The 15,084-nt window shown below is 36.8% G+C and overlaps 1 protein-coding gene across 1 annotated transcript in view; it reads left to right on the top strand.

Annotated features, from left to right (window-relative positions):
* Positions 1-12,843, top strand: part of LOC142353432 (serine protease 28-like) — a 47,983-nt gene extending 35,140 nt beyond the window's left edge. Inside the window, exon 5 of the mRNA XM_075405665.1 lies at positions 12,613-12,843. Within this exon, the coding sequence (XP_075261780.1) occupies positions 12,613-12,736 (124 nt within the window). The 3' untranslated portion in view covers positions 12,737-12,843. The remainder of the gene's footprint in view (positions 1-12,612) is intronic.
* Positions 12,844-15,084: the final 2,241 nt, after the last annotated feature.

Below are 15,084 nucleotides of genomic sequence, written 5' to 3' on the forward strand. Positions count from 1 at the left end.
AACAAAAAGATTAAAATGATGCTGAAAATAGGAAAAACGATATTTTTTTGGCTAAAAATTGTTCTTTTGTAGCTAAAAGACATGAAAGAGCTCTCACTTGTACAGAAGCAGGGCTTCAAAAGTGTGGACGAAAACCCTGATCTACTTAAAGCTTACCCCATCAAAAGTGTGATGTTGAAAGGCGTGGATCTAATGACGTTTCGTGCTGACGCCCACCCATCACTATTGGGAAGGAGACTTAGGAAAGAAATCTTTGGACCTGATGGCCTCACAGTTGACATGATTGACAGTGCCAACTCTCCTAATAGAAAGGAAGCTCCAACAGAGCTCAGTCTAAAGTTCAAAGGTCATTCTTAGTTTTGTTTAATGAAAAACTTTGTCTTGGGTCTATTTAGCTTGGAGAAATAGGTGGCATGATCAAGCTGATTATTAATTTGTTTGCTTGAACGTTGCTTGGCTAATTATCTTGGCGGTTGAAAACGAATTTGCATATGTGATTTTAGAAACTGTCGCTCAGAAGTATCCTCTTACTCCAAGACTTGCTTTTCAAAAAGCTAAAGCGGCTGCAAACCAGGCGGGACGTGAGCGGTTGTCAGTTATCAGGAATTCAGCAACAGCTGAGTTGACAAATGAATTGGAAAATCAGAACTCAAGAACGCCTGACAACTCGGGTTCTCGTGATGAGCAGGCTTGAAATTAGTAAATCTGAGGCAATAGCAAAATAGTGAAGCTACATTCATTCAGTGACTAGATTTTGCAGTAGTTTTGCTTTGTATCAGCCATAGACTGAGTCTAGTTTTCGTGAGCGTTGAATCTATTCAATGTCAGTTCTATATTGCGAGATAATGACAAGATCTTTTTAATTGATGCAATTGTTAGTTATAGGTGTTATCAAGACTTCTCAAAATTCTACTTTCTAAAAATGTTTACTACTTTGCAAATTTGTCTTCTGTGGTTTTCCATGAGATTGATTTGGCATATCAGTTTAGTTAAATTGAGTTCTATGTTTTTGTGAACATTTAATTGCAGTCAACGTGTTTTGTTTCGAATTTTTTGTTTTTGACTTTTTGAACCTGAAAAAGCCTCAACTTCAAAACTAAAACTGCTTCAGAGGAAATGGATTTTTGCGAAATGCTGGCACAAGTAGAGGGGCATGTGTCAGTGAATTACATTGATACAAGAAATCGGAGACCTCATAACCTAACCAAACTTTTGTCTAAAGAAGAAATTAGCGCAATTCGAGAGAAAGATAAGAAATTGCAGAAGCTGTTTGACGATTTTGAAGATATGTACTCTGCGGCATATGAAGCTGGCATCCGCATAGAGCCTGATAAGTTCGGCGGTTTTTGTTTGGTAAACAGAACAGGTAGAGTTATACGGATTGGTGAAATTGTCTCTACTGTTGGATTGCTTGGTAAGAAAAAGAAAGGACAGGAGTTAGATGAGTGGTCGATGATGGAGGGAGAAAAGCTTTTAGTGGGAGTAGCTCGCTGGGCCAACCATTCGTGTCGCCCAAACTGCGACTATTATATGTCAGGTGGTTTCAGAGGGCGAGAGTGCGTGAGACTTCGCGCTCTTCATAAAATCGAAGTTGGAGAAGAGCTACTCACATTTTACAGCAAAAATTATTTCGGTGATGGCAACCGAAATTGCTTGTGTGGTTACAAAGAAGCTCATGTAGATGAATCCCTTGAGCGGGAAGATGTGCTAGTTAGTGTTCAGCGACCCAAAAGGCGCAGAAAAGTGAAGACACTCATCAAAATTAGCTGTTCCGATGAACGAGCCACTCAACTGTCTAGTATGATCAGGTTTTACGACGAGGAGCAAAGTGAATGCTCTGCTGCTGGTATTATATCTGACAATACAAGTCTATCAACATCGGCTTGTGACAGGTTTTTCGAGTCTGATTCTCCAACTGGAGTTGAACCTGATGCTTCTCTTGAGTCAGAGTCTGAAAGTTTCCACGAGGAAGAAGAATCTTTTGTCGAGTCGGAGAGACTATATGATTACTCAGATTACTCATTTTCGTCTGAGGGATCGAGTCAAGAAAACATATCGCAATCAGATACTAGACAGAGAACAAGAATTACTGAAGTATGCGAGGTTACACCTGTTAATCTTGCGGCAAGTTTAGTAGCAATTGTTTCTAAACACAACGGTTCAGATTCTTTATTAGCTGATCTTTTGAAACGCGATCAAAAAATTTTTTCTAATCAATCCTTGCCACCATACGCTGTCAAAACTCGCATGCAAAAACTCTGTCTGCAGTACCAGAATGAAAAAAAAAACCTAGAAAACGGAGAGCTTATTCTGCTCAATTTCAGATCTCTTCTTCTCGATATCGTACAAAAGTCACTGCAGGAAATTCTAAACTACGCTGAAATTAAATCTTTTACTAATGATATTCACATGCCGGCGCTAAAAGTATCAAATGGCGGCCTGACAATACGATTAATCTTAAATACGGATGGAGCTTTAGTTTGCAAGTCGCCACCTTACTCTGCCTGGCCAGTGTTTTTAGCGGTTGCTGACCTTCCGCCCAAAAAAAGGCAACTATTCCAAAACGTTGTGCTTGTTTCACTGTTTGTTGGATCGGGTTATCCTGATTTCGATCTCATTTTCAACCATTTAAAGAAGGAGTTAGAAACACGGGAATTGATTACCTACAATAATCAAGATCTAGTAATTGGATTTGAACCGATTTTATTCATATCTGACCTAGTTGCAAAGTCAAAGGTGCTCAAAATGAAGCAATTTAATGGCTATTACGGATGCACCTTATGTACCCAGCGTGGAGTTCGGTTTAGCGGTGCTCATCATTATCCTCATACGGAGAAGTTTGTTATGCGCTCACCTGAATCTCATCTTTTGAACATCACTGAGCTAGAAAATGGGAGCATTGAGGAGATCCGTGCAAGGCATGGCAGAAAGGTTGATTGTGAGAAGCGAACACAAGGTGTTAAGGGAAGAAGTGTTCTTTTATCAGTTATCCGTAATCAACCTCTATCATCTCCAATCGATCCCATGCATCAGCTGTTTCTTGGTGTTGGTAAAGATCTTCTGTCCTTTTTTTTACGAGCAGATGAAATCGGAGCATAAAAGTGAACTAAACAAAGTGTTGTCAGATTTGATCTTACCTATTGAGTTGAAAAATACTGTTCGCAGTTTGGATGTTTTGAGCACTTTTAAGGCGAAGGAGGTCAAAACAGTTTTGCTATACTTGTCTCCAATACTTTTGTCACCCTATTTGTTAGGAGAGGACAAGAACAGTAATAGACAAGATTTGAATAAACTTGTCTTTGCTCTGCGAACAATTTTTGACTGTAGTGAAAATTCAGAAATTGCCGACGAATTGTTGTGTGAATTCTGTGTAAGCATGCATGAAAAAACGAATAAAATGGATTCCATCAATTTTCATCTTCTTCGTCATCTTGGCTGGCAGGCGAGAAATATTGGACCGCTTTTCGTGACTTCAGCGGCTATGTTTGAATCGGCTAATAGGCTTCTTCTTGCACCTCTCACTGGCACTGTGAACCATTGTGAGTTACTTGTCCAACGGTTCATTCGGGCTAAGTTGGTTCTCAAGATGGGCATTGAAAATGATTGCTTATCCAGCTTGCTTGAGAATTTCCGAGAGTCAAAGGAGTTCGACGATTCCTACAGCTTGAGTGAAACCGAAGAAGTACGGAATTTCCGACAAAATTATCCTGAATTTAGGGTGTTTTGTAGAGACCATGAAAATCTAAACTTGTCATCTGCTGCTTATGGAAGAGGATCTTCTGCTGATTGTTTCGTTGCGACTCATCGAGAGAATTTAATTATTGGTGAAATACTTTTCTTCTTTGCACGCCCAGAAAAAATGGTTATGTTGAAGCAATTCAAGATTTTGAAGAAGATCAAGCTAAACCCAGGGATTCCCGATGTCATGCCTTATGGTTTTATTGTCGAGGAAACAGATGAAAAGGTAGAACTTCCCTTGAGCAGTGTCTCAACAAAATTTTTGCGCTTCGAATTTAAGAGTGAGTTGTATTTCATCACTTTGATGCAGCACTTTGAACACAACTGAACCTAAGACCAGTTGCGCAAATGAAACTATGTTCCAAGTTTTTGTTAATTTCTCTATAGTTCTTATTTTGTTATTGATTGTCATTTACTCTGCATAGTTGTTACTCATTTTCAATTTGTAAATTTTTAAAATCCATTCTCGTCTCAGCTAATGGCGTCGGAATTTAAATTGTCTGTTCTGCTGTTTTTATGCACAGAATGTTCCAATTTGTCAAAAAGTCAATCTTTCAATTCTTTCTTTGGCAGAAAAACCGTTCTTAGCACCATTTATATGCGTTGGAGTGAAGAACTTGTACTCTTAGGACCAAAAAATGCAGTCTTTTTTGGCAAACAAAAACAAAAATTCTTCACAATAATTTGGAAAGTTAAGTATTACAATTTTAAAAAAGAATAGAAACTGAAAAAACGCAAACGAACACTCACAACAAACTGAACTTGGCATCGTCTAACGCCAGTGTACTCAGTGTGTAGAACAAAAGGAATTATTGCTATAGCTTGCCTAGGAAAAAGTGAAGTTTGCATAAGGAAGTTTTCAGTTTTTCGATTATATTGAATTTTTGAGTAAATTATAGGAAAAAAGGAATTTCATAGGGTCAGAAAGATGCTTTAGTTCAACCCAATTCAGTTTACAGTATCGCTCCAATTGTTAATTGTTAGGCAAAATTTTTTTGCTGCTCTTGCTTGTCTGAATTTCTTGTCCTAATTTTTCAGTTGTTATTATGCAGCAAACACAAATTGTTGTAACCAGAACTGGAAGACTAATCTGTAAGAGGCCCGGTTTGTCAACAGCAGAAAATAGAGAAGCAAAAGCTGAAAATGAACAAAGTTTAAAAGTGGAAGTCAATGAACTCAAAAAGAAAGTCGAAGCATTAAACGAGAGAGTCGAAAAACTTGAGAAGGCGAACATTGAGTTGGTTGACTTGACTAATGACGATAGCTTTGAAACTACGATTTCGGTAAATTCGGATGATTTAATCGAGCTTCCAAATGGTATATGAGAAATTAAATTAGTCAATTGTAGTTAATCTGTTTAGCCCATTGTTCGTGCAGAGCAGATTAAATTTATGGCTTTACTTGTATTAAAAATTCAATCATACCTTAAAACAAGCATTGTTTACTAATTGAGTTTGTTAATCAAGTTTCTTTTGTTTTTCGTGTGAAAACTTCTGCAGTTAACCTAAATCTAAGTTTGAGTGTTGCACAAAGGGAATTTTTGCTATAGCTTGCCTAGGAAAAAAGTTAGTATTTCATACGGAAATTTCCTGTTATTTCCGAATAATTTTGATTAAGTGTATATAGAAATAGCTCTTTTTGATCGGGTCAAGGAGTGGTTCAAATCGAGCCAAACTCAGTATAGAGTATCCCCTGTGTATGTAAAGTCTAAATCGCCATGAATTTTTGCTATAGTTTGCCTAGGGAAAAAGTCGTTATTTCATACGAAAATTGCGAATTTCGCGAATAGCGAATTTTAAAAATATGTCTTTTTCATCGGGTCAAGGAGTTGTCCAAATCGAACCAAACTCGGTATGCAGTATTACCAGTGTACGTAAAGTCTACAACAAAAAGCATTTTTGCTATACCTAGCCTAGGAAAAAAGTTAGTTTTTTATTCGGAAAGTTGCAATTATTTCGAATAAATTGCGATTATTGAATTTTAAAAATAAGTCTTTTTCGTCGGATCAGGGAAATGTTCAAATCGAACCAAACCCGGCATGGAGCATCCACTGTGTACTTAGAGTCTAACACAAAACGAATTTTTGTCGTAGCTTGTCTAGAAAAAAGTTCGTATTTCAATCGGAAATATCGACTTATTCGCTTATTCTATTTTCAAAAATAGAGAAATTTTATCGGGTCAAGGAGTTGTCCAAATGGAACCAAACTCGGTATGGAGTATCCTCAGGTTATTTAGAAGCTAAAACAAAAAGAATTTTGGCTATAGCTAGCCTAGGAAAAAAGTTAGTTTTTCATACAGAAAGTTGCAATTATTTCGAATAAATTGCGATTGAATTTTAAAAATAGGTCTTTCGTCGGATCAAGGAGTTGTCCAAATCAAACCAAACTTGGTATGGAGTATCCCCAGGGTAGGTAGACTCTGAGACAAAAAGAACTTTTGGTAGAGATTGTATAGAAAAAAAGTTCGTCTCTTAGTTCAGGATTTTCGCTTATTTGAAAATTTCATTGCAAAACGTCTTTTTTTGCAATGGGGTCTTTGAGTTGTCGAAGGCTAACCAAAAGCAACCTTGGAGTCCCATTTTTTGTGTGGGTCCATGATCAAAAAGAATTTTTGGTTTAGCTTGTATAGAAAAAAAGTTCGTCACTTAGTTGAGGTTTTTCGCTTATTTGAAAATTTTATTTTAAAACGTCTTTTTTTGCAATGGGGTCTTAGAGTTGTCGAAGGCTAACCAAAAGCAACCTTGGAGTCCCACTTTTTGTGTGGGTCCATTGTCAAAAAGAATTTTTGGTTTAGCTTGTATAGAAAAAAAGTTCGTCACTTAGTTGATGTTTTTCGCTTATTTGAAAATTTTATTTTAAAACGTCTTTTTTTTTTGCAATCGGGTCTTAGAGTTGTCGAAGGCTAACCAAAAGCAACCTTGGAGTCCCACTTTTTGTGTGGGTCCAGTTGCAAAAAGAATTTTTGGTTTAGCTTGTATAGAAAAAAAGTTTGTCACTTAGTTGAGGTTTTTCGCTTATTTGAAAATTTTATTTTAAAACGTCTTTTTTTTTGCAATTGGGTCTTAGAGTTGTGGAAGGCTAACCAAAAGCAACCTCGGAGTCCCACTTTTTGTGTGGGTCCAGGTGCAAAAAGAATTTTTGGTTCAGCTTGTATAGAAAAAAAGTTCGTCTCTTAGTTGAGGATTTTCGCTTATTTGAAAATTTAATTTTAAAACGTCTTTTTTGCAATGGGGTCTTAGAGTTGTCGAAGGCTAACCAAAAGCAACCTTGGAGTCCCACTTTTTGTTTGGGTCCATTATCAAAAAGAATTTTTGGTTTAGCTTGTATAGAAAAAAAGTTCGTCACTTAGTTGAGGTTTTTCGCTTATTTGAAAAGTTTATTTTAAAACGTCTTTTTTTGCAATCGGGTCTTAGAGTTGTCGAAGGCTAACCAAAAGCAACCCTGGAGTCCCACTTTTTGTGTGGGTCCAGGTGCAAAAAGAATTTTTGGTTTAGCTTGTATAGAAAAAAAGTTTGTCACTTAGTTGAGGTTTTTCGCTTATTTGAAAATTTCATTTAAAAACGTCTTTTTTTGCAATCGGGTCTTAGAAATGTCGAAGGCTAACCAAAAGCAACCTAGGAGTCCCACTTTTTGTGTGGGTTCAGGTGCAAAAAGAATTTTTGGTTTAGCTTGTATAGAAAAAAGTTCGTCTCTTAGTTGAGGATTTTCGCTTATTTGAAAATTTCATTTTTAAACGTCTTTTTTCGCAATCGGGTCTTAGAGTTGTCGAAAGCTAACGAAAAGCAACGTAGGAGTCCCAATTTTTGTGTGGGTCGTAGTGCAAAAACAATTTTTGGTTTAGCTTGTATAGAAAAAAAGTTAGTCTATTAGTTGTGTTTTTCGCTTATTTGAAAATTTTATTTTAAAACGTCTTTTTTTTCAATCGGATCTTAGAGTTGTCGAAAGCTAACGAAAAGCAACGTAGGAGTCCCACTTTTTGTGTGGGTTGTAGTGCAAAAACAATTTTTGGCTTAGCTTGTATAGAAAAAAAGTTAGTCTCTTAGTTGGGTTTTTCGCTTATTTGAAAATTTTATTTTAAAACATCTTTTTTTTCAATTGGATCTTAGAGTTGTCGAAAGCTAACGAAAAGCAACGTAGGAGTCCCACTTTTTGTGTGGGTCGTAGTGCAAAAACAATTTTTGGTTTAGCTTGTATAGAAAAAAAAGTTAGTCTCTTAGTTGGGTTTTTCGCTTATTTGAAAATTTTATTTTAAAACGTCTTTTTTTTCAATTGGATCTTAGAGTTGTCGAAAGCTAACGAAAAGCAACGTAGGAGTCCCACTTTTTGTGTGGGTCGTAGTGCAAAAACAATTTTTGGTTTAGCTTGTATAGAAAAAAAAGTTAGTCTCTTAGTTGGGTTTTTCGCTTATTTGAAAATTTTATTTTAAAACGTCTTTTTTTTCAATTGGATCTTAGAGTTGTCGAAAGCTAACGAAAAGCAACGTAGGAGTCCCACTTTTTGTGTGGGTCGTAGTGCAAAAACAATTTTTGGCTCAGCTTGTATAGAAAAAAAGTTAGTCTCTTAGTTGGGTTTTTCGCTTATTTGAAAATTTTATTTTAAAACGTCTTTTTTTTCAATTGGATCTTAGAGTTGTCGAAAGCTAACGAAAAGCAACGTAGGAGTCCCACTTTTTGTGTGGGTCTTAGTGCAAAAACAATTTTTGGTTTAGCTTGTATAGAAAAAAAGTTAGTCTTTTAGTTGTTTTGGAGAGAGCTTTTCGAGCCTAGTTTTTTTAGCTAGCTCTGCTCAATTCTCCTATAGTTGTTTGTTTGTAACTCCGCCGTAGCCGGTCCCCAGCCCGGTTGAGAAAAGGAGGAGGGGAACACACCCAGAACATACTGGAAAATCTCAAAAAGTTGATTTTTTTAATCAACTTGAGACAATTTTCCGACAGTACTTCTATAAAAAGATGTTTAAAAAGTGTATGGTGCAGACTATAGCTCGCCTATGATAAAGTTTCTAGCTCGTCTATGTTGCAGAAGTGGTGCGTCTATGGGACAGTTTTTGGCTCGTCTATGGGGCAGTTTTTGGCTCGTCTATGGGGCAGACTTTGGCTCGACCGTAAGTACTTGGTGCGTTTATGTTGCTCGTTGAAAAAAATTCCTCGCCTGTGTATGTTTGAACGCACCATACCCCCTGTGTGCGTTCAAAAACGGTCTGCGTCATAAACGAGCACAAACGATAACCTCGACCTGGGCTGAGACGACGCGGGAATTTTGAAAATCAAGGGTTTTTGTAGACAAAATAAATAAATAACAGTTAAAAGCAGTGCAAAAGAGTTGAATACAAGTAAAGCTACTAGTATTGCTAAAATACTTTGTTCTGTTTTCTTTTCAGGTTGTAATGAACTAATTACAAATTTTTTAGGGTTGTCATATGTTTGCCGCGTGCTTTTTAGCGCATGTCAATTCAATTTATTCAACTGCTCGAAAACCTGAATGAATCAGTTCTATTTAATGAAATTAATTTTTTTTAATTTAAAAACTTGAAAACGAATAATCAGAAAGGATCGGCCATCAACGTCGTAATGGGTCTACTAGCAATGAGAAAGAAACACAGTACAACTACAGTTGTACTAGCAACCACCTTCTCTAGCATCCATAGTAACAGAACGACACGTCAAAATACTTGTCAAAATAGAAATACTCCGAAATGTAATTAACCTTTACTCATGCATGATAGTTTAAGTAATTAGTCATAAATTAACTATTATCGCGTTGGTTCCTCTCTCTAAGTAGAGGTTATTGGAGGGATATATACTGTAACGATATATAATATTATGATATGTGCTCTGATCAGAGAAAAAACGCGGAAAGACAATTCCGAACAATTTGAGCTGAAAGACAATTCCGAAAGTTTAAAAAATCAATGCTGTTTTTACAAGGAACAGACTTTTATGTCTGAATCTACACTTTTCATTAAAAAAACATGATCATAATATGTTCATTTTAAACATACAAACTGAAAAAAACTACCCGGAGCTGAGACTCATTATATTTCAGTACTGAATCACAAAAATTTCATTATGATTTTTACTATGGCCAGAGTTCTGATCATGGCACTTTATAGACATTTCATGGTAAAATTCATAGTAAAATCCTGAACTTATTATGAACATAATGAGTCATAATTCTGAATTCCTAATGAACATTATAAACTTATGTCTGTTTTTGGACTGCACAGAATGAAAAAAATCGTTATCTGCCAGAACTTTCGGAAAAAAACCACAGGTAAAAAATTGATTCATGAAATTTATGGCTAAATAAAAGGAACATATTAATGATGACGAATAATGAAATAAACATCGCAGTTTGGAACAAGTTTTGTTACAGTTTGCTTTGTAGATTGTGTGTAGCTCTTGGTTCGGTGATACTTGTGTGATAGTTTGGGTAATACTTGGGTTTGACATCAGTTTGGGTTCCATACTCTGTGTGGGTTTGACATCCATTCTTAGTGTGTGTGTGTGTGTGTGTGTGGGTTCGCCATACTCAGTGTGTGAGTTTGAAGATATGTCTTCATTTCCTCAAGTCATCGTCCCCCTCCACACATCAGATTCGAAACGCAACACGAGAACGTGAACGAATGTGAGTGTTCATCATCAACGTTCCATCATACAACAGAGGCCCAACTTGTCAGAGCCTCTTTCTCAGTTCGTGTTAAACTTCGAAACGCTAATGTGGGAAGGGATCGTGTGTTCGGGAAAAGGAAAATTCAATTATTGTCATAATCGGACCCCCCCCTCTACATCTATCTGTACTGACATAGATTGGACAGATGGGGGGTCGCAAACTACCCAGTGCCATAATACCCAATGCCATTACACACAATGCCATTATAACCAGCGCCATCAGTCTGGAACCACCAACCCAAACCCCCCACCCCACCCACCCCACCCACCCTCTGGTTCTCCAAACTGAACAGGGTAACATCTGCTGGAGTGTATTGTATGCATGCCATGCTCATAATAAAGTGGGAGTCACAACTGAGGAATTTACAGTGGATGTACAGCTCTCCCCCCCCCCCCCCCCCAGTTAGATAGTCCAGTTTGGGGTCCAGTTTGATAGTCCAGTTTGGGGATGCAGTTTGGGTTCCAGTTTGATAGTCCAGTTTCATAGTCCAGTGATGGTCTCTCTCCCCCCTCCCCCCCCCCCCCAGTACAGATAGATGTAGTAGAGAATCTGATATTGTGTTCGCTTAAGCGAAAAGACGACAAAACCATTGTTCTGTTGTCTTTTCGCTATATAAAACGCTATATCATGCTCCTAGCGCGTCATGTAAGAATTTAAACTTATTTTCGAATTTTCAAAATTTCTATGATTTTGTTATGAGCATTGAAAAAAACTAAGTTCATTATGTTCATAATAGTTTCATTTAAAAAGTGATTCTGGATTTGGTCTGAACATAATGCAAGGTAACTTTACCCTTGGGACACTATGATTCAGTACTGATTTAACGTTCTACTATTGAAATATGATGAATCAGTACTGATTTACTATGGCACTCGGGTCCGGGTATGCTTCAGCGCTGATTTACTATGTTTATAATCCGGGTATGTAGAGGTATGCTATATTTTGGTGATTTGTTTGTTTGAAAAATAGCAGTCCCCCTTTATTGAGCATATAAAGTTCACATCAACCAGTGCACGTGATTTGTTGCATAGTAACGTGCTATAGAAAACGCAAAATTTATAATTGGGTTTCATGAAAATACAGGGTGTGGGGGCTGAGCAGAAAACTGGTCCAAAAAATTTACGGCGTTTTTTCAGATCACATTGGGTTAATGCTCATTTTATGGTACATGAGGTTTAGGTAGGCATAAAAACTGGATCCAGAAATTTTTAAAGGCGGAAACGTTTGAAATAAGTGCGGTTAAAACGCATTTTAAAATACCCAATAAATGAAGTGTCAGAATTTAAGAAGACAGAAATTTCTCTATACGTAGCCACAGACCTTGAATTCCATACTTTCGCAAACTTAAAAAGGACAAGTTTCGTGTGTGAACCAAGCTTTACGTGACTCCGCAGAAGCCATTTCAACATTTTGGGACTTTACATCTCAAAGCGAATCGCGTCTCTAAAAAAACTTCTTACGTAACCTCTTTCATTGCCGAACGCAGCAAAATCACCACTTTCTTCGCTAAGAAGTGCACGCGCTGAAATTATGCACCTTAAAAATAATCTTTTGAAAAAAAACTTTTTTTTGAAAAATAATCTTTTTATTTCATGTCACCTCAAATCTTAGATTATCTCCAGTTAGAGGCTTGCGCGTCTTTGCGTTAATCCAAATCAACCCAACTTCAACCCACTCACCAACTCCTTTGAAATCGTATCCTTTTATATGCTCTTTCTTATTTGGTTGCAAATTATTTGCAGATATCACACTGTCTTTTGAATGACAATTTTGATCTTTTCTTGAGTTGAATTTTCAACTAGGTTAGCGGAATTAGTCTTGATATCTTTCTTTGCCTAAATTTTCAAGGACAGACTTGTCACGGGCCATATTTTTTACTTTAGCTATGATCACGAGCAACAACTATAAGGATCATATTACAGCTCATAATCACCTTCGAACTTAAACATATGTGGAAAAATTTGCCGAATTTATTTTCAGCCTATTCCAAAGTTCTTCTAAAAGAGTAAAGAGTGTTGTATAGAAAAAATGGATCTATTCTGTTCCCCCCCGAGCTTAATGAGCATAAATTTTTTATGACCCCAGGCTTTTTTCTTACATAATAACGTGCTATATAACAACAGAATTTGTAACTGGGGGTCATAAAAAACACTGGGTGGGGGGGGGGGGCGAAACAGAATAGATCCGAAAAAATTCGTTTGTTTCAGCGAATCGGAAGTCAATTGTTCTAATAAATTCAGCAATGCGGTACGTTTATCCGAGTATGCTGATGGCCTCCTGCTTGCAATGAAAAACGAAAAAGAGCGAATGTCGTCATTGAACGTTCAGTAAAAGATTGAGAACTGCGACTATATCGGAAAACGAGGGAACGCAAAAAAAATTGTGTATGTATGTCTTGAGAAACAACGGCGACTTCAAACCAAATTTCAGCCAAAAAGGTGATCTTCGAACTGCTACTGAAATAGCGTGTGTCCAATTTGAAGTTACGAATACATAACCTCTGTTTAACAATCAATACAAAAAAAACTAATTGAGCTTATCATCAACTATTTTCTCGTCAACTCGTTTTCTCATTTGAACAATAGTTTTCTTATTTCATCTCATTCTTAAGCATTTATATTCACAATAGTTTGTTTTTGAGATTTAAGATAAAACATTACAGCCCGAATGAAGTATGAGTTTTACTGAAGTATGAGATATGTCCAAAGCAAACATTTGAGCATTTGTGTTCCCGGCTCGAGGTTTTTTGGTAAAGTTTTGTAAGAAATGCGGTGAATGCGGTGAATCTTTGTAAGAAAAGTGGTGAAAGCGGTGAAAAAAAATAATTCACCACATTTCACCGCATTTCTTACAAAAATTCACCGCCAAACCTCGACCCTGGTTGCTTTACCGCATCAGGGTAACCTATTTCCTGAAGACGTCTCAATTTGGGAGTGAAAACTTTTCAGAATAATCCAGGGTCTTTTTTAGAATACCGAAAAAGATAATTTAGTTTGACCGATCGAGATATTCTTTGCAGAGAGTTGTGAGAAAACCCATCAAGCGTATATTGTAAAATATTGATTTTCAAATTCTTTTTTGAGGAGTTATCAGCGGTTAAATTGCTATGAGAACATCTGAAGTGATTCTGTTAATTCTTTAGTGTCATTTTTAAGCAATTTAAAATTTGTTTGCGCTAGATTTAAAACAACATTTTCATTTTAATAGCCATAATGCAATAGCTGAGGCTCTTAATGGCCTTCTCCGGTTCTTTCAACAATTCAAAGAAATTGAATTGTATTGGGGCGCTGTTGATTTTTTAAGACCTGCTCAAACATGTTCATGTCTTTTGAATTCAAATTGAAGTGATTATTTTGGTCATACCGAAAACGGAAGTGATTTTGCGGTTTGTAGTTTTTGCTGACTAATTCGAAAGTGGAATGAGAAAACGGCGTTTGAGCAAAAATTACTTTTTTAGCTAGAGACTTTTTGTTCACATGCAGCATTTTCACATTTGTTGTTCATTTTTTTGTTTTTTAATTGATTTTTTCCGTAATGTTTTTCCCAGCGACTTTATAGTTCAATCCAAGTCTATTTCTGTGTTTTCGTGTATTCTGTCAGTACTTGTCCTTCTATTTTTTTTTATTTTGTCGTCAAGATATTTGTTACGACAATTCAATTCTGTGGTAAGGTTGTACCCTCATTTGAAAAGTGCACTAAATTCTTAGTTGTACATATTCTATTACAATATGTTACGTTATGTTGCATATATAACCAGTACATATGTTACTTATATTTAATAATTTTATTACTTGCAGTTCAAATTGTTGTCAAAGCCACGGATATGTGGTACGGTTGTACCCTAATTTAAAAAGTGTACTAAATTCTTAGTCGTCCTTGCGTCAGTTAAGTTGAAGTTTATTCATATTTGTATTCACCTAGATAAAACTTAACCTCCTACTATAAAATCAAATTTTCAGTTGCGTTCACGCTCTCCCTCTTTTTTACTTCAACTAACTTTCAATCTTTGAAAGTATTTCTGAAATTCAATTGTTCTCAATCTCTCCTGTTTTGATACAAGAATAGTTCACAAAGGATTCGAGACAGAATTCCACACCAAAAGACAAGTGCCACATTTGTAAAACTAATGCTTGTTTTAATTGAGAACTGTAATCGTACACTTCGAATCGCGAATCCAACTTCTCTGAATGAACACGCATTCGTGGCTCAAACACATACCTCTGCAGTAAAGTGTCACTTGGCGCAGTCAACACCTAGAGAACGAGCCCTTTTGGAAACAGATTTCTTTGGGAACGGCCCATATTGGAACCCCAGTTGAATTGGGAACGTTGGAGAAAAATTTTGAAGCTGGCCGTACTTGCTAAAGAAGGTGTTAAAGAAGATACCCTACGAGAAGCACCACCAATTAAGGTTAATTTTGCCCCAAACCTATCTATGAAGAAGATGTGGACAAAAGCACTGCTCAAGGCGAAAGATACCGCAGAACTCAGAACGAATAACTTAAAAATGCATAGCTCAACAAATGTCAGAAGATTGAAGCTGCGGGAATATTGTGTGGTGACAGACCACCTAGCTTAGCCTTGGCATGGAAGGCCGTCGGATATTTGGTCCTCAAGAACCAATCATTCAAACTGATCAAATCTCGAAGAAGGACCATTGGGAGAGTTTGGATGGCGTCC

The sequence above is a fragment of the Convolutriloba macropyga genome, chromosome 14, assembly GCF_964194025.1.
Source record: "Convolutriloba macropyga chromosome 14, txConMacr16.3, whole genome shotgun sequence".
Taxonomy (NCBI): domain Eukaryota; kingdom Metazoa; phylum Xenacoelomorpha; order Acoela; family Convolutidae; genus Convolutriloba; species Convolutriloba macropyga.